This window comes from Geospiza fortis, unplaced genomic scaffold (assembly GCF_000277835.1).
Source record: "Geospiza fortis unplaced genomic scaffold, GeoFor_1.0 scaffold1, whole genome shotgun sequence".
Lineage (NCBI taxonomy): Eukaryota > Metazoa > Chordata > Aves > Passeriformes > Thraupidae > Geospiza > Geospiza fortis.
Window position 1 is genome coordinate 5789043 of NW_005054320.1, and position 24634 is coordinate 5813676.

At 39.7% G+C, this 24634-nt stretch overlaps 1 protein-coding gene across 1 annotated transcript in view; it reads right to left on the reverse strand.

Annotated features, from left to right (window-relative positions):
* Nucleotides 1-24634, reverse strand: part of GSK3B (glycogen synthase kinase 3 beta) — a 158425-nt gene that overhangs the window by 53884 nt on the left and 79907 nt on the right. Inside the window, exons 4-5 of the mRNA XM_031056706.1 lie at nucleotides 15333-15416; nucleotides 2729-2839 (exon numbers count right to left, since the gene is read on the reverse strand). Coding sequence (XP_030912566.1) covers nucleotides 2729-2839; nucleotides 15333-15416 — 195 coding nt within the window. The remainder of the gene's footprint in view (nucleotides 1-2728; nucleotides 2840-15332; nucleotides 15417-24634) is intronic.

Sequence of the window (24634 nt, forward strand, 5' to 3'; positions counted from 1 at the left end):
CACACATGTGGTTCAAATATTTTTATGTGTCCTTTGAGATAGCATAATTAGCATAATTCCAAAGAAATAATTGTGCCAGTTTTCCAACATTTGTAAATAATGGCAGTCATAACAAGTATACACAAAAAAAGCTTCAGTTTGCTCTACAAATAAGCCTCTTCACAGCAGCGAAATATTCCAGGTTATTAAAAAACCCCCAAACAAACAAAAACAAAAAAAAATGCCCCACAAAATCCAAAAGAAAACCCTTTAGTTAGTGGAACTATATTAAATATTGCCCAAAGACAAGGGTAGTGTCTCAGCCTGTCACTGAAGTGAATCTCCCAGTGTTTCTTGCTAAGGGTACAGAGTAATTTTAATTTCAAATCTCTGGACAAAAACAGAAGGCAAATAAAACCAACTGTTCAAAGTAAGTTTATGCAAGGCACAACAAACAAGTATGCTGAGGGAGATTTTTCTCTGCCCACTTTCCAGGGCTGGCTAACCCCTTAGCAAGGAAGAACACAGCAAGGGGAGGTATTACCAAGTCAAGAACTTCACAGGAGAAGCTTACAGGGCAGGGGAACGATGTCCAGCTTCTGGAGATCCACACTTTTTGTTATGGATAATAAAAAGCTGCTGGATACAATTAATGATGTATAGCATATACAGTCATAAAGGCATGGAAAGCCCTGTTTTTAGGTTGACAAAAGGCTGCCAGACTATTTTTTGTTTTTCTTGTGTCCCCACAAAGAAAACTCAAGCTACAGGCAGGACACTATACCAGAGATGCAACTCCACACTTTTCCTTCACAAGCACATTTTTCCACGGTTCATCTTTAATGGTCTACAACCATAACCAGGTGCAATTACTTGATATTGATATCAGGTCATGTTTGCCTCTCTTTCACCATTATCTTAGTCGTCACACTTTCTCTCCCCCTTATTTTTGTTGTTTATTTGGCAGGAAAGTAGGAGAGGGAAGAGAATTGCTTGAATTTTGGCTCTAGGCCTCTGGTTTTCATACTTGCTTCTGAAAACCACAACTCTGCACAAAGAAAAGCAAACAAACATTTTTTCCGAATTGCCTGTTCTGGTCCCTCAAGTATGTATTGTGCAAGTGTATTGCAAAATAATGCAAAAGACTGCTCTAACTTGAGGGGTCAAGTTAACACATGTGGGATTTATAAAGTATACCTTTCATCTCCACACAGCAAACCCAAAATTTCCAAGGACTCCTTACAGCAGGTTAGAAATTACAAATAAAAATTAACCAGAAGATTACTAGAGCAGCTTCTGTGCAGCTTTAAGTTTCTTTGTTACCTAGGGAAAAACAGCTCTCTGCCTGCCTAGTTATCCATCAGAAGTGAACAAATAGGTATGATCTGACCTTTGTGAGGCAAGATGCCTGGAAAATTGCAAAATCTTTAATGATATTAAGGCAACATGATATTTTTAAATACAGGATTATATAAAAGCCTTGCCAGAAAAATAAGAGTAGCTTTCCAGACTACCTGGAACAGGAAGTCCCAGGCATCCTGCAAGATGAAAGAGCTGAAACACATTTTTCTCTGGAAGTGTAAGGAAGAACAATTTTCTCAAGTTCCCATAACAAGAACAATTAGGGCAAGAATACTGACAAAAGATATATAAACAAGTTATCAAAAGCCAAGCCTACAGATTTTGGGGAGCATATAACCTGAAGACATGAATTTCCACCAACAGACCAAAGGGAGTGACCTTGAAGTCGGCTGGATGATAAATTTCTGTGCTTTCATAAAAATCAGGCAAAAGTGATGCCTATTGCAGAGACATTCCATTTACAATTTATGCATGTAGTTATGGCACAAAATTTCATTATTGAAATAATTACTATTTGTAGCTTTCACCTTTGAAAGTTTCATCTTCTCTCAACCAAAAAGAAGTCTTTTCTTAAGCCAGCCCTTACATTAAGCATTATACTTTTAAGGAGTTGCCTGGAGAAATCAATATGCATCAGGAAATTTTGTTGGTAATTTCCATTAAGTATTACCTGTGTGCCATGTTAACAAGTTAATGGCATGTGAAAACATCATCATTCACTAGTGTGTGGATTATGGTCACCACAATAGATGAAACAAAACTATGAGGCCCCAGATGGGTCCCATGTTGGACAGCAAATGAGAAATTTTATTTACTTCAACTCCTGTGTAAAAGATGTAAACAACTTGAGTAAGATGTTGAAACTACAATGTGCATACAAGCACCTTACCCCATGCAGCTTTTGAAGACATAAGCCAATGAGCTTGGAGTAGAAACAAAAATGTGCCTTTCATGACCACAACAAAAGCACATGAACTCTTACTCATATGCCGGGAAAAGGGGAAGATAACAGATTAGAGAACATCCTCCTGACATCCTCTTTCAGTTCCTGACCTTTGTTCTATTATGTCTTCACCATCTCAGGAAACTGAAAGCTGCTAATCTGGCTGGTCTCAGTCTCCATCCAAGCTGCGTCAAAAACAAAACACTCCCCCCCCACTCTGTCTCCCTAACCCATTCCAAGATGTAAGGTCAGAAATTGGGAGTGTTTAAGTCTCAACCCTCTATTCTTCCTTCACAATAACAAGTAATTCTAAACTTTTTTCCTTGCCTCAGATCTATTTGCTTCTAATAATTTCTGAAAATTTACTGTTCTGTCAGAAAAGAGTATCCACGGTGTATTTCTGTAATATCTTGCTTCACCTAACCACATCTGTCAGTTACGTACCTTGACATAAATCATAGGGAGTGTCTGTTTGGCCCGACTATAATGTCTGGCAACTCTGTATACTGTTTCAGGAACATAGTCCAGCACCAAGTTGAGGTACACCTCATCTTTCTGCAAGAGAATAAAGAAGAAAAACAAATCAGCACTAGATTTGAGGCATGAAGTACAATCAAAGTGTTCAGAGAAACCTAAAAGATGAGAAAGCTGTGGACATTTTAAGTCCCATCTTTATCATGGAACTATTTAGGCTTTGCACTCGCGCATTCATACTTTTGTCAAACTTATGTTTAAGGTCATGCTAATTGTTCTGGTCTCCTATGTAAGATATTTTCTGATTATAAATGGAGACAAGGATATAATTGTTCTGCCCAGTCAATATTTTCATTAGGAGAGTATTTCAAGGTAACATCTGCATAATTAGTTAAAACAGCCTATTAACTCGTTACTCCCTTACCTGCCAAAACCCAAGAAGTGCAAATTTAAAAGCTCAAAACTCAGCCCCCAACAACAACACATCAAAAAAGTTCAAACAACCTTCATCTTTTAGAAATGTTACTTTGATCTTACTGAATTCCCAGCTATTAAGAGATTAATACATATTAACCATTTGTATACAGTAAGCCACTGTTAAAATTTGTAATCATTCTGTTCGCAGGTATTTCTATGTCCCAGTTATCTCCAACTTAAACATATGAACTTATTCATTACAAAAGAGAACAAGCCAAAACCAAAGTCTCAAGTATAATTTTTAATATCTAGGATTAAGTTAGAAGTTCATGCGAACATAACACAGAGAAACAACAAAAGTAGCTTTATAATAAGGTACTTTGTTACATAATAAAGTACCTCATTATACATTAGCAAAGGAAAGAAGGAACAAAGAGGACTTAAATGACAAAGTACTATAATCATATAGTGCCTAACTGCAAACTGAGAGTTTTCAGCAGTGAAACAGGTCCTAAAGAGACTTCTGATATTTTAATGCAGTCTTCACTGCAAATCCTACCAGGACTGTGAATACATCTAATGTTGGGGAGTGGGTAAAATCAATTAATTCAGCATAAAAAATTATTTTGGGAGCTACTGAAATAACTAGAAGTAACCTCTCCTGTGTCTGTTATTTAATCACCTAGAACTTTCTATAGAGAAAGACATTACATAGAGAATTTATACAGATGGAAACAGCACAGAGCTCCTAAGTCTTCAACTGGAGGCCCTTGTCAGAAGATCCACTGGCTATCTATATCTTAACACCTAAACCCAAACCTCATTTGGCTACAGCAATTTAATACTGCTACTCTAGTGTGACTTGACCCACCTCTTAAAGCACAGAGTGAGGTGTGCTTCTCTCACAGTGCTCTGCTGTCCTGCCACAGCAAAGAGCAGCAGTCTGGTACATGCTAACACACAGAGAAATACACACCTTGAATACATATGCAGAGAACAGCTGGCTTTGTGTGTTTTTAAAGGCTCAGAATTCAAGACCTCTGCTCGCCCTTATTTGACAATCAAGGCTTGGATTTTCAGGACATTTTAATAGCTCTTGCCAATACCTCCTAATAGACCAACTCACCTTACATGGCCCTGCCTATGTCATTCTTCCCTACAAAAAAAGCTCTTTCCTTAAAATCATTGCTTAAATGACAGTGGTAATAGCACAGCACCAAGCAAATGACAATGGCCCACCAACTTGTGTCTATCTGGCCTTATCATACTTCTCAAACATAGACAAGGAGCAGCCTCCAAGACCCTGACTATGCTGGTGCTTCTCCCAGTGTCATCCCACAAACTGGGAACAATGTGAAGTCTTCTGGGGACCAATCTGGGGAGAAGAAAATTTTTTAAATGGATGAGAAGGGACAACTACCAGCAGTGCAGAGGAAATACCAGACAGCTCTGGAACTCCACAGACGTGCAAATATATGCAAGGGAAAAAAAAAACCAAACCAAAACCACTTGTATTTTAGCACTTTTCCTGCAGCAAGGAAAGTTCTTCTTTCCCTGACTCTCACTTCAAGCCAATAAAATTCATCCACCGCCTCTTCTTAGGTCAGAGCTTTCAAGGTTTAGTTATAAAATACCAAAAATAAATGTCCTAAAAAATTCAAAGTTAGCTTATGCTGGTAAGGCAATCTGTAAACCATGAGAGAAAACAGTCACATGAATATGAATGCTGTTTGCTTCAGTGTAGGTACAACCTGATGAATATGCTAAATGTCTGCCTCTCAGAGGATGGGAAAGTCTTACTGGTGACAAATCACTTCGCCGAGTACTGTTACTGAGGTTGGTGACTTTGATCCAAGGATTCATGTTTCATGTATCAAAAAGATTTACATGAGAGATTAGAGGAAAAAATGAGTAAAAATTAAATTATAGTGATTTTATAATCCTCTCATAATACAAACAAAAGATCACATGTAAAACATACGATCAGTAAACCCTGTCTGCACTACTTCATAGCAGTGAGTTTGGAGAAGTACAGAACTACTCTCTAGTTCATATAATCGTTGCTTTGCTTTCAGTGCCTCCATTTTTATTTCTAATTTTACATGCTATTAAAAATGGGACCAATTAAATATCATGACACAAGTACAAAAAACTTTGAGGCATTTGCATCTTTAGAGATGAAGGCTTCGCTTCTGAGTTTTGACGCCATCTGCAGTACCTGAACAAACAGCATGGGTTTTGTGTGGTGCTGCTCCTGTGTAAATGTGCATCACACAGAACACAAAGGCACATGAACACCTTTCCCCCCCTCATCAACTATCAAGTTTTGATGTACCACTTGAGGGACCCAGAACTCCAATATGCAGCTATAAAGGCAAGGCTTATGCCTTATGTAAGTAGTGGTATATTCCACCCCTACCACACACAACTGACTCCAGAGTTCTCTTAATGACTGCTATAATGAGCTAAAGACTATTCAAGTGTTTTGAGTGACATCTTCCTGATGTCATCTGGCACCGGTCTGATAAAACATACAGGAAAGAGTTTTCACGAGCCCTGATACTTCTCAGTGAGCATGAACTGGATGAAAATAATATCCAAGTTACCTGGATTCCCCTGAACAAGATTCAGGACAAGCTAGGAAGTAGTCATGGCCTGACAAGCTCTGAGCATGATGTAACCTGGTTTGCCTACCTCATGCATTCCTCCTAAACACATATTTTTCCAGTGACCCAGATGTACTGCAGTAGGAAACAGGGTTAGCTCAAAGAGCTTGCCAAATGAGGGCAACTGCTCGAGGATCAACTGGGACGATCAAGGCTTATCTTTCCATTACAGGGAACCTCACCACATATTCCACAAGTGACTTGTTTCCATACTACTGTTTCAAAACTGCTGGTCTGGGAACAAAACAAGGTAATCTGACTGTCACAAGCATGTCTGAAATTACCTACAGAGAACAGAAAAGACCAGAGAAGCTGCAGCATACGAAATACAGAAAGCAAACACAAGATGTCATTAAATAACTCCTCCTTAAAGACCTTGGGCTTACTAGCTTTCTGTTGCAGGTCAAATGTTTATGTGTATTTGTATTCTCCTGTGCCTGCTGCTAAGATTATGACCATGTACAGTTCAAAATAAAAAAAGAGGAAGGGCAGAACACCAGCTCCTGAAACCCAGAATCAAAAGTATTTCATTAGGACTTTGACTTCAGCAATGCGGCTCATGTACCAGCATCAAGTGCTAGAAGCTGCTTTTTGTCACTTGGCAGATGAATCCTCAGTTGACAAACACTGCTCCAAAATGAGCCATAGCAAAATAATCAGTGCTTTGCCATCAAATTGCTCTGCACCTCTCAAGAAGCACCAATTCAGGCACTGTTTCGCTTTGGTGGGAAATACTTAATGCAAGTAAATACTCAGGCAACCTGTACCATAATAAGAGGCATAAGAAAGACTAGGACACAAGAGCCAAAACATTTTAGCAACTTCATTCTTTTTCTTGTGCCAGAAATTTGAGACAAAACAGGATGAAAGTACACGGGTATTACACACAATGTGGCTGAGGACTGAGTAAAATTGAAAACTTTGCCTTACTGACAAAGGAAAGGCTGGAGGTGTCAAACTCCATTTTATAACTCTTGTCTCTTTAAGTCCACAGAAATAATCTGTTTAAAGCATCCTCCAGTTGTGCTTGAGGCCAATATAAAGAAACACTTATTGAATTAAAATAAAGCAATGGCTACTGAATTCAAATATTCACTTTTCTAGATTGTTCCTTGCAGTAATAGTTAAAATATTGCTTCTCTGTGATCATCCCCTACCTTGACAAACCTCAAATTGATCCGAAGTGGTTCCTACAAGCTTTTGTTTTCATTTATCAGACACACTACATTTACAACATGCACATATAAAGCAGCAACCAATATTAAGTCAGTCACAGTCCAAGTATTTCCCCAATTTACCACCATGATGATAGAAACCAGGGAGGTCATATATGCCAAACACCAAACTAACAGCAAAAGGAAAATTCTTACTCTGAAAATATGTCAGTATCTAATAAGACATTGGAAGTATTCCTGAACTCTCAAGGCCTTTGTGGAATCTAAGGAAAACTTCTCTGAACATCAAGTAATAGGGTAAAAAAGTTAAGAAACTATTCTGGGTGCTCTTTCTTTAGGGTGACCATATTTACTGCTCAGCATTTGGGAGAAGTGGTGAACATGCTCATTTCAGTTTTCATCTCTTGGCAAATCACTAACAGTGTGACAGTCGTTGTGGTGTGGTTTGGGATAGGTTTTTGCTTGTTTTTGATGGCCTCCACCTAATCAGCTGTATGAGCATAACTGAGAGGACATTAACAACACAGGAGTTTCTTAAGCTAACTTTGCATTAGGAGAAATAAACGTGGAACTGCACTCTGGAGAAACTGACTTCATATGCCTACTCAAGCTAAATGCACACAGACAAGCAACGCACCTAAAATTAAGTAATATGTCTTCAAAATGTACTTCTCATTATTAAAATTATCCCAAGGCTTCAGTATTAGGGCTGTATGAGGTAAATAAACCAATCAGTTTACCCAGGAGGATTTTTTATTTAGGATATGACAGCAACCCACTGATGACGTTTCAGAGGTAGGTGCTGCACGGAGCAGTTAGTGACAGGATGCAGCAATGCAAGGGTTCTGTCAAAAAGCACCTGAGGAGTTTACCTTTGAGCTGGAAAGCAAGAAAATGCCTTTCAGCATTTCATGCAGACTATGCCTTTTTTGAGAATGTATTATTTGAACACTGGAGTGTCAACATGAGGTAGAATATGCCCTTCACCCTGATGCAGGCATCTAGATTTAGACAATACACAAAGTTCAAAGTCACAGTTTTTGCCCTAGATTCAAAAAAATGTTATTTTACTTTTCTTAAGGCCACAACCAGCACACACTTCACACCCCTCTATCAGGCACCATGAGAGACCCACCTTCCTTATCTTGAAGGCTGACGTTGTACATTAAGGATACAAAGACTTTGGATACACTTTCAAAGACAAAGCAAAAATTTGCAGCCTTCCTACTCTGACTAATGAGTAGACATGATACTCAAGAAATATTGGAAAATGCAAAATATGTGCTAGCTGACCTTATTTGTATGAAGGAATGGTGACATCCAGTGGCCACGTGTGCCTGTTTTTACTTGCAGTTTACAACCACATCTATTTCAAAACAGAGCTTTGGCTGCCACCAAAGAAAAGGGAGTGTAAGCCTAGAGATACAGTTGCAGTTTCACACAGATAAATGCAGGGGTGTTAAGAACAGTTGAAGACTCAACTTCAGTGTTCAGAAAGATACCAATACTTTCTAACACTACTGCAAATATTGGGCAAAGTATCTTCTTTTCTAATCCCTCGCTCTTCATGACTGAGTTTGAGAACTGAGATCTGTACCAAAAGTTCTGTTCCTATGCCTACTTGTCAAAACGTAGCAAATTGCACTGTAATGCTCATTACTCTTCAGCAAAACACAGCCACGTTAGGTAGGTAGGAACTGCCAAGTGGGTAAGCTGTGATGGCAGCATAAGGCCAGAAGTCAACCCTCCCAATAAAATTAGTATTTAAGAAATTAGTATTTAAGAACTTTCTTGGGTCTTGTTTGAAGCCAGCTGGTTTATATTATCTACCTTTGATCACTGAAAGAGCAGAGGTTCTTAGGTGATGCACTAAGACATTCTTTATCAGAAGAAAAAAAAAAGACATTTTCTGACCTGTCTTCTCTAAAGAGCAGCTACTGTAAAGGAAAAGGTCACACATTAAAATAATTTGGGAATCCCTGATGATTGTTGTTTATTTTATGCCCTGTGAATTCCTTAAGCTTATAGATGTACTTCCAAGGAGAATTTCTATGAAGTTCGAAACATCTGCCCAACATCTAAAAGGCGGGACTGAGCTATCATCTTTGACATAAGTGATCTGGGGATATTCTAACCCCAGCTCCCAAACAGGGACTAACTGTGCCATAAACTGTTGGAAGATGAAAATGAACAGATGATGTTTGAATCACTGGACTGTCCTGCACACCTTGTGATGAAACAAAAAACAGAGTCTTTGGAGATCCACCTGTTTTCCTGACTGTTCACTACCTCCCAGAGTGAGTATGAATTTCTGAATCAGGATATATCCATGACAAAAAGCTAGACAAGACAATACACAATAACGGCTCAAACTACATGCCTGCCTCAGGACAAACACCACAAGCTGCCTTCCTAATGGCCATCCAGCACTGGGAAGATGAGAGCAGGAGCTAGAGCTGGCAAAGGAATGACTCGAGAACAGAAGAGCGACCAACTAGATGCACTGGATGGCTCACTGGCCTAGAGGGAAATCCCCGAGCTTTCTATTTTCACTGCATGCACCTCCCACACTAAGGTTCTAGCCACTGCTGCCTACTCCACTCTTGTGAAGCCCTACCACAGGCAGACAAAACTGCTATTTCTAATAACAAAACCCACTCAAAACCAGAAACTGCTCATAACTACAACGAAGGAAACTCCCAGCCAGTTGCGAATCCTAACAGCAGTAACTGATAATCATTATATGATGACTGGTGCCCTTTTTGAAATGAGCTTGGCAGGCCTCAGGCAAGGACTACAGAGATACCAACATCACAAAACTCCTCATAATTGGCATTAATTGCTTCTTTGTTGACAACACACAAGATCTGCCAGGGACTGAATGAATGGTAGTTACTAAATTCATCTCTAGTGATGGCCTTTAGCACATTACTAGACTGGTGCAAAACATTCACACAGACTATCAGTGCAAAATTGGGCTCAAGGCTCTGGTAATTGCCCTTTTTATGCAATAACTTCTTTTTATTTTTTCTTTTAAGTTCAATTAAGAAACCAAATGTTTCCCATTTTAGTAGGAACAGAATGCATGGTTCTGACATGAGGACTCATCTGAACACTCCTGCAAGAAATATTGGTGATGTTCATGCCTCTCTGAAGGTGGAAGATATGACAGGGATATAACTTGCAAATCAGACAGTTGCCCCCTTCTTCCAAACTTCTTCATTGCCATTTAATCCAGTGCTGCCAAAGCCCATGAGATAGTGCACAGAAGCTTATAGATACAGCTCAACATGTATCTCCTGCATGTTTATTTTAAACTTCAGCCTAAGTCTATGGGAGTAAATTTCCATCCCGAGTCTTCATGGACTATTGGCTACATGCCCTTACAGCTAAGGCTAAATAAGACCTGACATCAATTAGAGCATGCAGAAGGGCCAGCTCAGCCTCCAAAAAAGCGTCAGCATGTTGCCTGTTTGTGATCTGTCTGTGCTTCCATTTTTGCTTTGACTCCTCTGAATACTAAGCCACCTTAAGAAGGAAAAACTAAACGACACAACCACAGGTGCAATTACTCAACAAAAACTGTATTTACTTTGATTTGATGCAGAAACAAATCACTTCAGTAACTTTTCATCCTCTTTTGGACAAAGGTATGGATCAATCAGTCTATTCAACACTCTAAAGTATCCATACAAGAAAAACTGACAGTTACAAAATGCCACAAAGATCTAACCAGAAAGAGAGAGGGATAAAAAAGGCAGAGTTAGGAACTCATTTCATGTTTTACACAGCTGAGTAATTTCACTTGACAGCCACTGATTTATGAAGTTAGGTCATTCTATAAAACATCAGGGAATACTCTTAGCCAAGGAGCCAGAGGAATTATTTCCTATATTAATGTTTGCCCTGCCTTGGAACATGGCTTGAAAGGTTCTCAGCAGAATTAGGCTAGAAAGGACAGGTAAGACCATCCCCCCCCACAAAACTAAATCAAGACCTACATTTTTGTATCATGCTAAATGCAAAGCAGTTCCTGAAATTAAGGAAATGTAGCAAAAACCAACCCTGAAATATATGCCTTCCTAATACTGTCTGATGTGCAGTGGAAAGCTGACAGGAAAACCAGGCATCTTGTTCAATATCTTATCCTAAGGCATAATACCAAAGCTATCAAATAGTGGAGCTGGCTAGTCCTAAAATCCTGCTCATTTTCTCTAAGAATTACCTAGAAAACTATAAATCACAGAAATACAGCATGGAAAAGTCTTGTGACTACTTCCAGAAGAGGAAACTTTCATACACCATTCACCCCATTATTTGGTTGTATTTTCTTTCCCTCTGGCTCATTCCATCATATAATTACACATTTTAGATTACTGAGAAGCACATTACAGCTATGAAAGTCAGTGCCCTGTTATCAGATATCTCATACAGCCTCAAAAGAAGAAAAAGTCAGAATCTACTCTGACAAATTCATTAAGGAAGAGGCTTTTGAAAAAACTGGTTATCCAACAGGTCTGACAAATGTCTGCAAACTTTCAAAAAGAATGAATTGAGGAGGAAAGAGTTTATAGAGGCAACTTGAATGCCAAGCCTGTCAATTGTCATCTTAATATAAATTACATACCTTCTCTGAGCTCTTTTAGACTAGAAATTATTAGTCAAACATAATTAATACTTAGAAGAACTTTCTACATCTATATATACACATAAAGGTATAAATATGTGTGCATGTGTGTATATATATACACACACATATACTTTGCTATGTAAAGACAATATAAATTCAAAGATGCTCAGGCAAGAGGGAGTCACCCAGTCACAGAAAAGAAAGGAAATGCAATCAGTCAAAGCCATGTTTGATACATGATTTTCATGCTGCTAAGGCTTGATGGCTTTTATCAAAAGAAGGAAAGAAGTTCCTGTCCTGGGAGACATAAAAAAGGAGAGTTCATCACAAGAAAAACAAAAAGATAGGGAGCTCAAACCCTTCAAGCAGTTCCACATAGCCTGCAGAAACAGCTAATGGAGAGCTCCAAATCTCTACAAACTAGTGCTACAACTTGGACATAGCTAAGGAATGGTTGTACTAGCAAGTGTTTTTTAAACTTGTTTTTCTATTTGATACTTTTCCAGTTTTCCAATCAAGAATGAAACCTCCTGTTTTGCTAGAATGAAGCCAGTTTTAAGGTTCCTAAGTGTCTAAAAATACTTAGCAATTGAAATGAACTGATTGTTAGGCTCGTGGCTTTCAAAGAGTGCCAGTCTGACTAGATATAGAGAAATCCTTTGAGATATCTCTAAATCAAGACATATTTAAGCTTCTTGGACACTGGAAAACCCCCAACCCAACAAAACAAAAACAAAAAAAAACCCAAAAAAACCCCACAAAACAAACAAAAAACCAAACCAGCAAACAGAAAAACCCAAACTCATCCAGAAAGAGAAGTCTCTAGGCTTAGGGATGCTGGTGTCAAGCACCAGGGAAGAAGGGAGAAGTCCAAGCAACATGAACAGATGGAGTAAATACAGTGGCATGAAAACCTTTATGCAAAAGAATGCTTGATATATTAGTATCAAAATTTAATTAATGAGATCAGCAGTATAGTACCTCTGAGAGTTTCCCATCGCTGCTAGACTTGAGTTAATTATCACAATCACAGATTAATGGCAGAGGATCATCAAGTTCTTCACAAAGACTGTCAACAATTGCAAGCCCAACTCATCACCACACCACCACATTTTCTGCTATACAATTCTTGGATTTTTATATTTCTCTTCCCATTGGACTTGCCTTCAATAATCAGTTTATATAAACCTCTGGGGACATACCATCTGTATCTGCAACTGCTTCCTAAACATCCTTCCTGGTTACCAGATGGGACATTACACTTTTCTACATTTCCACCCCACAAGCAGTTTGATTATGAGGGAAATATGAAGGAAAAGATGTTATTGCTTCCCAAAACTGACAAAAGCATGATAAGAAATGTATTCCTTCCTTCCCATATCAACTTGAGAACACCAAGCTTCTGTCTAGAGCTTTTCCCAAACAAACTCCAGCCCCTTTCCTCCTAGCAGAGAACCAGTCTGCTACAAAGTAAGAACAGCAACCTGTTATACCCCAGAGTCCAAGGAGGAAAATTTGTGGCAAGCTGCTGTGCTAACACTCAGCTTGTGTTTGCTACAGCTTCTTCTGCAGGTGTTTCCTGAGAGCTGCAAGAATGGGCAGGAGTCACGCACGCCATCACAGGGTTATCTTCACATGCTGCCACCTACATGGAAATACTTGCAAGCCAATTATGTGTCATTTTGTATTGAACTGCAAGAGACCTTGCAACCTGAACTGCAGCATTACACTGCTGATGTTCTGCTGGGTGTGTGCTGGCTCCAGGGACTGCTTCCCATTTGTCCTATTTGGCAACAGGGAAGCCATGGGGATCACAAAGGCACGGAGCAGAGGCATGAAGACCAAGGAGCAGAAAGTAACGTGAAAGAAAACTTCTCAGTGAAGCATAAAGATTCACTGGCCATGGATAGAGACATTTTTAAAAGCTACATTAGTGCTGCCAAAAATCAGCCACGAGGAGTTGAAACAGCAGAATGGAAAATCCAGTCTCAAACTCAACTTCATTTAAAGATTTCCAAAAGAGCTTTTCTCAAGTTCCTGTTACACAAAAGCTCCTGGGACAGTGTTCTGAGCAGTTTTAACATTCCACTGTTTGCAGGAGGTTTTTGAAAGTCCTTAGATAAGGCAGCTGTCTCATCTGTCCAGGAAATTCTACTTCACTCCAGTGAAGTTACAAGCTGTTTTAAAAATCACAATCAAACCACCAACAAAAAATCCCAAACCCAAGCCCTCCTTCACAGCATTTTTCTTTTTGTACTCATGCTGCTTGAGGAATTTCTGTTTATGAACAAAATACAGCTTAAAAAAAAACAAACACTGCACTACCAACAAAACATACGTAGCTGAAAATGCTTGTTAGCACCATCCAAGAGTGAGGAAGGAAAGGGAAGGTTGATTAAAAAAAATTAAAAACCCTAAATTATATTTTTTCTTGAATGCTGTAGTTTTGCAGGCTCTCTATAGGCACAGACAAGGTACAGGGCCAGGTCCCCCACAAAACACCTCTCAGGCAACAGCAGATCTCCTCCAATTATCCCCTGTGCACAGCACAAGACAAAAGTAACTTATCCTGGAGACGTCAGCTCCCTTTCTGGCTTCAAAGACCATGAAAGGAGTGGGCTGCCTCTCCCAGTCTGCTGACCCACTTCATGAACCTGCAGTTAACAGCCTGCCAGTAGCTATCAGCTCTCATATACAGCCCTTGATAGCACTGTGGACAAGTGTATCAGCATCTAAAGACAGCTAAGGATGCAATCTGCCTTAAAAATGAAAAAAAAAAGGGCAGCATTCATATAAGTTATCTAAAAATAATATAAATATTTGATATATAGAAAGATCAGAGAAAATTCAGAAGGTCATCTAGCACATTTCCCAACCTCACAGCTTGCACTAACTCCCACATAGACCACAATGACTGCTTTTACTCTGTGGATGATCCTGCTTTAAGGATAAGGTTGGATCAGATGCCATCTTGAAGTCCATTTCATCCTGAATTCTCCTATGATTTGTAAAATGCTGATACATACTTAGATAAGGAACAGATTATAATTTCATATTAAAACTAAACCTTGTAACCCCCTTCTTAAAAAAACCAAGGAACTTTTAAACCTGGACTGAACAAAAACAAATGTCAGTATCTACTTCTTGAGAGTTATTGAATCCAGCTATTTGCTCTTTCTTCTGGAGCACAAACATTCTGACAAATGGTACAATCACATGATCATACATTACTCTTTCCTCAAGCTCTGAAACTCAGCCTGCACCTGTAACAGATGCACAAGGAAGGTGGGCAGAAGCATACAAAGACTGGTTCTGGGAAAAGTCAATAAATGCTTTAAATCTAAACTGCTTAACACTGAATCCTAGAAAACACACACATCTGCACATATAGAAAGGTAGTGCTAGAACAAATAAAGCCCAGCTGTGATCCACTAGATTAAAAAAGAAGCGGTGCATATGCGAATCTACTGCAGCCTTGTTGTATTTTTAGTGTAACACTACTCCTTATGGACCACACACTTCTATGCTGAAAAACATCTGCTCCAGTATGACCTGCTGGGCACCATTACAGAGTTTGCTCAGAAGTAAATGTCTGATATCTTCACATTTCTGTCTGCATACATTCAGACAGTCCAGTTACACCCCAGACAGTTACCAGGACACATTCCTCTGTTTTTTGTTCTTACCTTCTCTCCACTAGAGTAGAAGAAATAACGCAATCGGACAATGTTACAATGATCCAACTTTCTCATAATCTGGAGCTCTCTGTTCTGAAACAAGAGAAAAGTAAACAATTAGAAAAACTTTCTGTGTAAAAGGTAAGGTAGCATTGTGAACACTAACATACAGATACAGAAGTTGACAAACCAAACAAGTTGGAAATGCAACAGCCTTCACATGTTTATTAGTATTTATTGCAATTGCTTTATTATTGAGAATATTGCCACCTTTGACTACATTTTCTCTCTAAAATAAACATCCAAAAGTCTATCACGTAATTCAAGAATTACCTGCTTGCATTATAGAAGTGTCAGTGGTAAAAGACAAGAAGACATTAACTTTTCTTTCTTTTTCCTCCGATTTTATAATAATACAATATATCAACCAGAAGGATAGGAAGCCTATCCATTTGAATACAGTAAAAATAATGCAAACATTGTCAAAGCAAACAACATTTTCACCTATATGTCTCAACAGTGCAAGAGAGGTTTGTAACAAAAGATGCTTTCCTCTACTATTCTTTTTGCAATACCAACAAAAAGCACCCAAAATTGATTAGGTAGCTCAATTTCCACTTTTTTTCAACCAAGGTTAAACCAGTTTAGACAAACAGAATAATAGCATCATTTTCCTATTTTATAGCCACCTGAAAAAGCTGTTAAAATAAAATCAGTTCATAACATGCAAGATAAACTGGGAAATTTACTGCAATATCTGTTGCATAAATAATGCCTGAACAAATGAAGGATCTTGCAGCCTAGCAGGTAAAAACAAATGAAGTTTTGAAATTCAGGTAGGAGTAAAAACAAGCAAGTAAAATTAGCACAGCTATGTTTGTCACACTTCATTCCACAGCTGTTGCTACAATACTTCTTTCCTCTAGTCACATTTACATATCGCTGTTTTCCCCTTCTCAATTAATACACAATCTGCAGCTACAAAAATAGAAGGTATTCCATTTTTGACTTTGACCGTGGGATTGCTAATCATAGATCCTGAAAGAGCAAGAACTAATACACTAGACTAATTCACTGCTCTTTACTAGCATCATTAACTCTGGCCAAGTCCAGGAATATTTGGGAAGAGAACTCTTTAGCCACCACACATTTTCACACTTAAATGCACAAAGCTAACACCCACTTTGTGCAGTGCTGCTGTCAAAACAATGATTTCAGATTCTGTGTTATCAGAGGGTCACATACGGTGTCTGTCACTACAATTAATTATTAAGGAACTCCACAAGAACCACTCAGAGCTTCTAATGTGAACATGCCTACAAACTCTGCTTTTAATTCCTCTAAGCCTTGCAGCCTTAAAGAAAAGAGGTGCTACATAAGATGCAGTATCATTAATCCTATGAACCCTGCCACCCGCTGACTGAAAAAATACTTCAGAATTAGCCAGCTCTTTACACACACGAGTGACATCTCACACAGTTATCAGGTGGCAATTACCCAGCCAGTGGTAAAGGAGAAAGCAAGTCCCACCCTGAGCCTGCCTGGCCTCTGAGCAGATTAAAGCCTAAAACCATTCGGTACATACCAAGACAGGCCTGTTCTATACTGCAAGTTGAAGAGAGAAAGTAAGAGAAAGCAAGGAGAGAGGTTTTCATGTAGCTCCTGAAATCTTATAGTGTGAATTTGTGAAAAAGGAGTACAGGCTTCACCACATCACCTCGTCAATACGCCTCATATCTCACAGAGCAAACCATTCTCCTGGTAGAAACGGAGCTCACATATTCTCCACTTACTCATTCTTTATTAAATCCAATTTTAAAAAAAGTCAATTTTGGGAGTCATGGCCGGGATTCCTGTGCTGCATAGCACAATTTGAACTTCAGATTAACAGAATCCCCTCCTCTTTCTTGTCCAAATCACTGCTGGCCATGGGGTACCTCCCTGGACCTTACAACATGGGGCAGATTTCAATTAATGAGTCAAAGCAAGGATGGGTCTAGATCCCAATGGTTACAGAATCATCTGTTATGACAGAAAATTAATTTCTCATGTTGCCTTTTACAGCATTTTACTATAGGACTAAACCTAACACTGCAGGTTCTAGCACTTCAACAAAATTCCACCAGCATTTCATAGCCCAATATATGGCAAGTCATTTCTTTTTCCCTTTCTCCTACTGACTGTGAGATGGGAAGAATACTTTTTATCTCATGGATTTACTGTAAGAAACATAAATATGCTAAGCATTAATGTGCAAATACTAGTTTGGTAATATCTCTACTAGCTTAAAATACCCACACATACTCCAAGTCAGGTTATTGCTTTGTGTTCTTTAGATAGGGTGTACGTGCTGATTGGATACACTGGAAAAAAGAAATCAGCAAAAGTTATTCTAATGCTAGGCTGAAGTTATATTTATACTCTGGTATCTCATCCTAGCACAAGCACAGTTTCTGCCTACTGTGATGCCTTTCACTTTGATCCATCTCCATCGGCTCTCATCCTGACCATCTGCTGCAGCTGCACAAAGAGTGTTTCAAGAGGTGCTAATATCAGGGATAAGTCATAAACCAGTTACACAGTAACCTATATCTTGCATCCTGTGACTAGGCAGAAGGAAACATATCTAAACTGCAATCTTAGCCAAATAGTCACCTCAGCTATCTTAAAACCAAACTGATTTCTAATCACCACTCCCTGGTGGAGTTAAAACTGGAAATACTTGAATACTTGCAAAGCTCAAATTGGATATGGCAGAGGAACAGCTACTGATGTTCATGTTCAAGAATTACTTTTTTCTCAGATGAATGTTTCAAATAGTCTCACTTTACCATATACATCTTAAGTAAGTAACAACCTTTTCACATTAAGATGTGGGCTATTAAATACCAGTGCAGAATTGCATGGAGAGGAAGAGGAAATATCAGATTATAACCAGGGAACCTTTAGTGAAATGAACAGTGACAGATGTCATGCACCAAGTGCAAGAGAAAAAATGCATGTCTAAAGATAATGCAAACTAAAATAATTTCAAAACATGCTGATGAGAACAGCTGACAGTGCACATTCAAAATACAGGGCAGATTAAAACCTAAGGCTCGTGCTTATCCTTAACTCATCATTTCTGTCTTCCAACAAACATGGATGCAAAGTCAAAGACTCAAAGAGGAGGAAGTTGTTATGCTTTCCTGTTCTCCCACCCATTCAACACGAAGGAAAGGGTTGAGATTTCTAACTGAACAAGTGCGCCAGGCCTGGCAAGCGCTGCAGAAAGCAATACCCTTCAGCACCAGCCTTGCCACAGCAGAGGACCCAGCAGACATCTGCTGCCCCCAAAACGTGCTGCTGCGGCACATGTTCCTTTGAGGAGCCGCAAACCAATGGGACTATGAACGGATTGCTCAGCAAATTTTCTGCAGTTCAGTTCTTTATCTAAAATAGATTTCTTTATCCAGAAGGCAAAGGCTGCTGATGTAGACTGCTCTATGATCAGTGCATTTAAGCCCTTCACTAACTACTGAAACAAATGGCACGTGACAATACCCTGTTCATCACTTATGAAGACAACTTTCCTAGACCAGACTGCCTCTTATCTGTTCATTGAAGAAAACTGGTTGCTCATCAAGGTTAAAGATTTGGTTAAAGATTGCCAAGACATCAGATTTATAACTTCAAAGCACAGCCAATAAAGTTCACGCAGCAAGATTCCTGCCTTCTCTCCTAAGTTACATTCCCAATCCCTCAGAGCTGTGCTAATGCTGCATGTGATACGATACCACCAAAGCAAGGTCATTCCTGCCTGTATTACTACTGTAATCTGCTTTTACAAAAGAGGATAAGCGTCACTCCCGGCCACATACACTCCCTTTCCTCCCCATCCAGGGATTTCCACAGCTAAACCAGTTTGCATTCATCACTCTTAGTCTGATTCTTTGCTTCTCCCTGTCTTGCACCCTCCCCATCCCCTTCTCCCTCCCCTTCTTACAGCTGGGGATAAAATGACTGGCTCATCAGAGATGAGGCTTTATGGACTTGCAAGTTCCTGAACTGCACTAGAGCAAATGATGGTGAAAGGTTTTGTACAGCTCATGTCAGCATGGCATTGTCAATATGCACCCAATGAAATGGAGAAATATAACCTGGATCCAGTTCAGAACAGAGTGCCTCAGTTTCCTTAGCTGAAGGCCATGTGGAGTTTTGATTCTTGTTTTTCTTCTGAATCACCTTTTTAAAGTCTCAGCAAGGTTCTATAAGGACTGTGTTCAGAGCAGATGAAATGGGAGAAACTAGGAATTTATATTTTTGCTTTCTGTCACACCAAGGACATGACCTTGTTATTTTAAACAGATGAAATTATGTATGTCTTGAACTTTTAGAGAAGATATCTTTTAGATGGAAAGGCAGGATAAGCTACCAGTCTAATTCAACAAGTACCTTCAGCATCAGATTTCTAGCTTAAATCAAATAGGAACAGCAACTAAGGTTAATGCTTATTTTTGCACTTTTTAAAGTAATTGTTATTATTCTTGGTGTAATACCTTCAAATGATGAAGCTCAATACCTTTTGTTCTTCTATCAGATTGAAAAAACGGAAAATGGAGCATAACTGCATGAACTGTGGCATTACAGATAGATGGAAGTAGCACAGGTAGATCCAGATTTCACAGTATACACACTATTCCTGTTCTTGTATATGTCATGATTACTGTTTCCTCCTTTTCTCTGCTTCCAACATCATCTTCTCCATTTAACCACATTTCTTATCCTTCATAAAGGTTTTCCCACAATGAAGAGCACAAAAAGAAAGCCATGTACAAACCAGGGAAGAAACCAGTTTCCAGCAGGAGGCATGAAGACAGTGATGAGCTGGCAGGGCTTGCTTCTTCCCCCCCTGCTTCTGCCCACTTCTACAGCCAGAATGACTTATCACATCCACTCACCTTCACCTGCTGCACTGCTCAGCCTGCCCTGACAACAAGCTCAGGCCAAAACATTGAGAGATTCAAAGCATTTTTCATCCAGCAGCAAAAAAACTCTTTATTCTGACCCTCTCTCATCACAAGAAAAAGGCTGGACTCCAAGGACAGGGAAGCAGACACATGCTGAGAGGATTTTCAGTGTGATCCTAGCCAACTTCTGCTTGATGCCTTGCAGGAACAGCTGCTTGCACAACAATGAAGCCATCCCTCCTAAACTAAGCTTTGCACAACTTACCGAATCAAAGGGACTCAAGACCACAGAGAATGCCACTGAAATAGCACCTTGCAGGTTACCAAGGGGTAACCTGGGATCACAAACCCCAGCATATTCACTAATATTGTTACTAAAGCTCCATTCCTAGTATATGTGGTTTGTCCTAAGCTTAGTAGTCAGTCCACAAAATAAAAGCTGTACTGCATCTTCTCTAAAGCCTCCTGAAGTTGCCGGATCCATTCCTCCAAAGGCATGTTTCAAACTCCATCAAACACAAAAGTTCTTTTAACACTGTCCTGCTGTCAGCACAAGTATTACAGAAACTACTTTCACTGAACTGACTTTACTAGATGTATGATAATTCAGGCATTTCAGAATAAAGGCCAATTCCTACATCCATCTTGCCCCAATATATCACAAACACATCAGTTCTTGGAGGCAAAAGTAGCGCAAACGTGTAACTACAGAAGCCTGGGCTGGGAATCTATCCATGCTGGTCATCGATAGCTACCCACCCATGTTAAGTCCATTTTTTAGGCAAGCAATTTAACACAGAGATAAATGTCAACAGGGATCACAGTTTTCCTCATTTACATTTGAGGTGTGGATTAGGACAAAGCCTCAGTCTCCCCCTCCTGTCAATCACGGCATATTTACAGCACCAGCAGATCTAATTTGGGGTGGTCTCCATTTTTAGCACACCTATTAGTCTCAAACTCACGCAATCATGACCTTTACTCCAAAAACAGGGGACAATGCCAACAAACAAATCTATTAAATATCTGCATCTATGATATACCAAGAGCTGTAATGACACAACACCCACCACCCAGTTCCTGCTGTCGCATCAATGACTGGTAAATACTTGGAGCCCAGCGGGTCAGAAAGTCCACATACCCTGTCCTGCTGCAACCTCTACCAATGTGTAACACATGCACAGAAGCAGTTTTGAGGGTTAGCAAGTGTAGGAACACTTCAAATTTATGACCCAGGAAGTCCCACAAACATAGATCAAATACTAATTTATATATTGCTGACGTTCTCAGATTCCCTAAGGAAAAGAAAAAACGAAGAAACAAAACTAAGAAAAACAAACAAAAAATTGGTGATAGCCATCAGCAGTTTACAGTTCAAATATAGAATAGCTGCTTTAAATACCCTCACCCTCCACCCCTTCCTTATATCTCTTCCTGCTTGCCATTCACAGGAATCCCAAAGGAAAAACCCAGAGGCTAAGTACCTATACAACATGAGAATAATAAGTGCATGTGCACCATGCCACGCAAGGGCCATGAGCAGAGGAAGCTGCCAGGGGGTCCAAGATACAAAATGCTTGCGTGTGCACTTCTGTGCAACTCGGCACATTGTGGTTGCATCATGCTCTGTTTTGCTACATAACCAGAAGGAACCAAAGGTTCCAAAACCCAGCTGTATCTTGCTATCAAGATCCACAACGCTGCCATGCTTTTTGCTGTTTTTCACCCCGTAAACTCTGCTAATGAAGATCCTGAAGGAGCAGACGATAGAGGCGCTCAGCATGGCTGCACCGCAAAGCACTCCTGATACGCCGGCCTGCAAACACCCAGAACCAGGCACAGGCACAAAACGCCTGCGTCAGCTGTACTCTGTCCAAAATTTATTACTGAGCACAGCGACCTTCAGCCTTGGCAGGGGTACAGAGCAGGGCAAAAAGTGTCAGCTCTGAATGCGGCAGCAGCAGGCAGGACCGGCCTGAAGAAGCCAGCAGGCAGAGTGCGCTGGGCTGAGCTGGAGCCCGGCCAGGGCAAGCTGGAGGCACAGGCCCCAGGCAAGCAGAGGTGGGGCCACAGCACACTCCCAACCTGCAAAGCCATGGTTATTAACAGCTCAACTGAAATTAAAGAGCGGGCAGGGGCTGCAGGAGTCAAAAATATGCTTTCAACTAAAGATCTAGAATAATGAATGAAACAAAAAAATCACGCAGCTACTACAGAGGTGGGCTAGTTTTCATTAGCCCCTTCAGAACCAGACAGATTTGAACCACAACCATACAGTAATGAGTGAGCTGACAGGTGTACTGGATGAAAATCTGAGCTACTAACACACACCTTGTTTTCACCCTATTGATTCCTTCTACTCTACTACTGCTCCCAATAAACTCAGGCAATAAATCCCTTCTCAGGAAGAGACCACATGCTCCCCCCTGTTCCTAACTCTTCCCCTAGATAGTCAGTAATGGCAAGTGCCATATTATGTCATCACCAGGCTGCTCTTTCCAACGCAGAACACAGCCCTTAAGCAGCCAACTTGATCTTCATACAGCTATTACACATAGTTTCCTATAACTGGAAACAGAAATGGCTTATTTGTGTTCTTAAGAGATAAAACAAGCCTTGATCTCTCCTGGGAAAACAGAGAAAAAAAAACCCTGACTTTTCTTTCATTTTCTTCCTGTATCTCAGCAGTTAATTGAACAGTGGAAGATGAATTCATTAGCTCACTATTGCCTCTTTGAATGGAAGTGGAGTTTAAGAGCCTCTCAGGGACTTAATACCACCTCTGAATTCCTTCCCGCTTGGGAAACTTGAGACTAAACTTGGAAGACAAACTGATTTCCAGCATCACATCACTTCTAGACCACAACCTGAAATTCACTGAATCATTTTTAAGTGGTTGTTTCAAATACTGTGACCCGATAAACAGCTCAGTTCTACACTTCTATTCTATAGCATCTGCTGTGCTCTGCCAGCAGCAGGTCCAGATGCAGGAGGAATTGCAGTGTACCCAAGATAAAAGGTAGAAAACCAGAACTAAGTCTGAAACTCAGAGAGATTGCTCAAGTCCATTATAAGATTGAAATAAAGTGCAGTAGAATAAGAACTGAAAGGAAAAGTATTCTCTAAAAGGCAGCCCTATGCCTTCAGAGATAATAATAGCCATTCTTTTTCAGTGGAAGCACAGAGGATCTCTGTTAAAACACTCTTACAGTAAAAATCCTTTTCCTTTCATAGAAATAGCAATCAGATTTTTCCTCATGTTTTGATTTTTAACTCTTGAACTAAGAAGAAAGTAAGTATAAAAATGCCTTTAACATCAGTCCTCAGGGAGTCTGCAACATCCATAGAACCTTACACCTGCAATTGTAACCAGAACAGGTTGCAATTAATCTACTAATCAAATAAGTTCCAATCTCCCACGGGCATAAGCCATTTGCTGGGTTGCTAATCACTATGTTATTAAACATTAATGAAATGTTTTATTACTCTTGGCCTTCTCTTCTTACATACGATGTAGCAGATGTTTCATGCAAACAGATTCCAAAGGACTTGCAAAACAAAAATAATTTCTCCTCACCATCAAAAAAGAATTATTTATTTAGGGAACAGGTAAGTACTGCTTCCAATGTTTATTTTTTCTTTGTCTCAGGCCTATTGCTACATGACATGAAAAAGCCTGATGTTATAAGTCGTGTGGGTCTTTTATTTCAATCCAAATTACTCCCTCAGACCTGAGAGACAAGGTTCAAATTAGAAGACACCAAAAAAGGGAAATGAGGGGTGGAGACTGAGCAGGGAGTAAAGGCAGAGTGGAACTGGCAAGTGGAATTAGCCTGCAGATCATTATTTGCCCAGCAGAATTAAATTTTCAAGAAGTACAATTTCTTAATAATGAGCTCCCAAAGAACTAAGCTTTTAAAAGCATAAGCATCCCCTGCTGAATTCAGAGGTTGGGCATCTCCTCCTCTGGGGCTGAAGGAATGGGAGAAGAAATTGGCCGAACTCCAGCGGTGAAGTTAAAATTGGAACTTACACACCTTACCTCGTGCACACACAATAAGCTTTTCTCCCCATATCCACGTTGGGTTCCCCACCCGCTGGTTTGCTAAGTTTGTCATGAGCAGGTCACAAAATTTATTAGCTATTGCTATAACTAAGAAACCATCACATATGAATACCAGGCCTAAGATAAAACTAAAATAATAAATACCCTACCAGGCCTAAGATAAAACTAAAATAATAAATACCCTACTAAATTTCAGATGATAGCCTGACATATAAGAATGTTTCAACAATCCTTCATAGTTTTATATATAAAAGCAATTCAAGCTTCCTCAAATCTATCTCTTCATATTAAAAGGC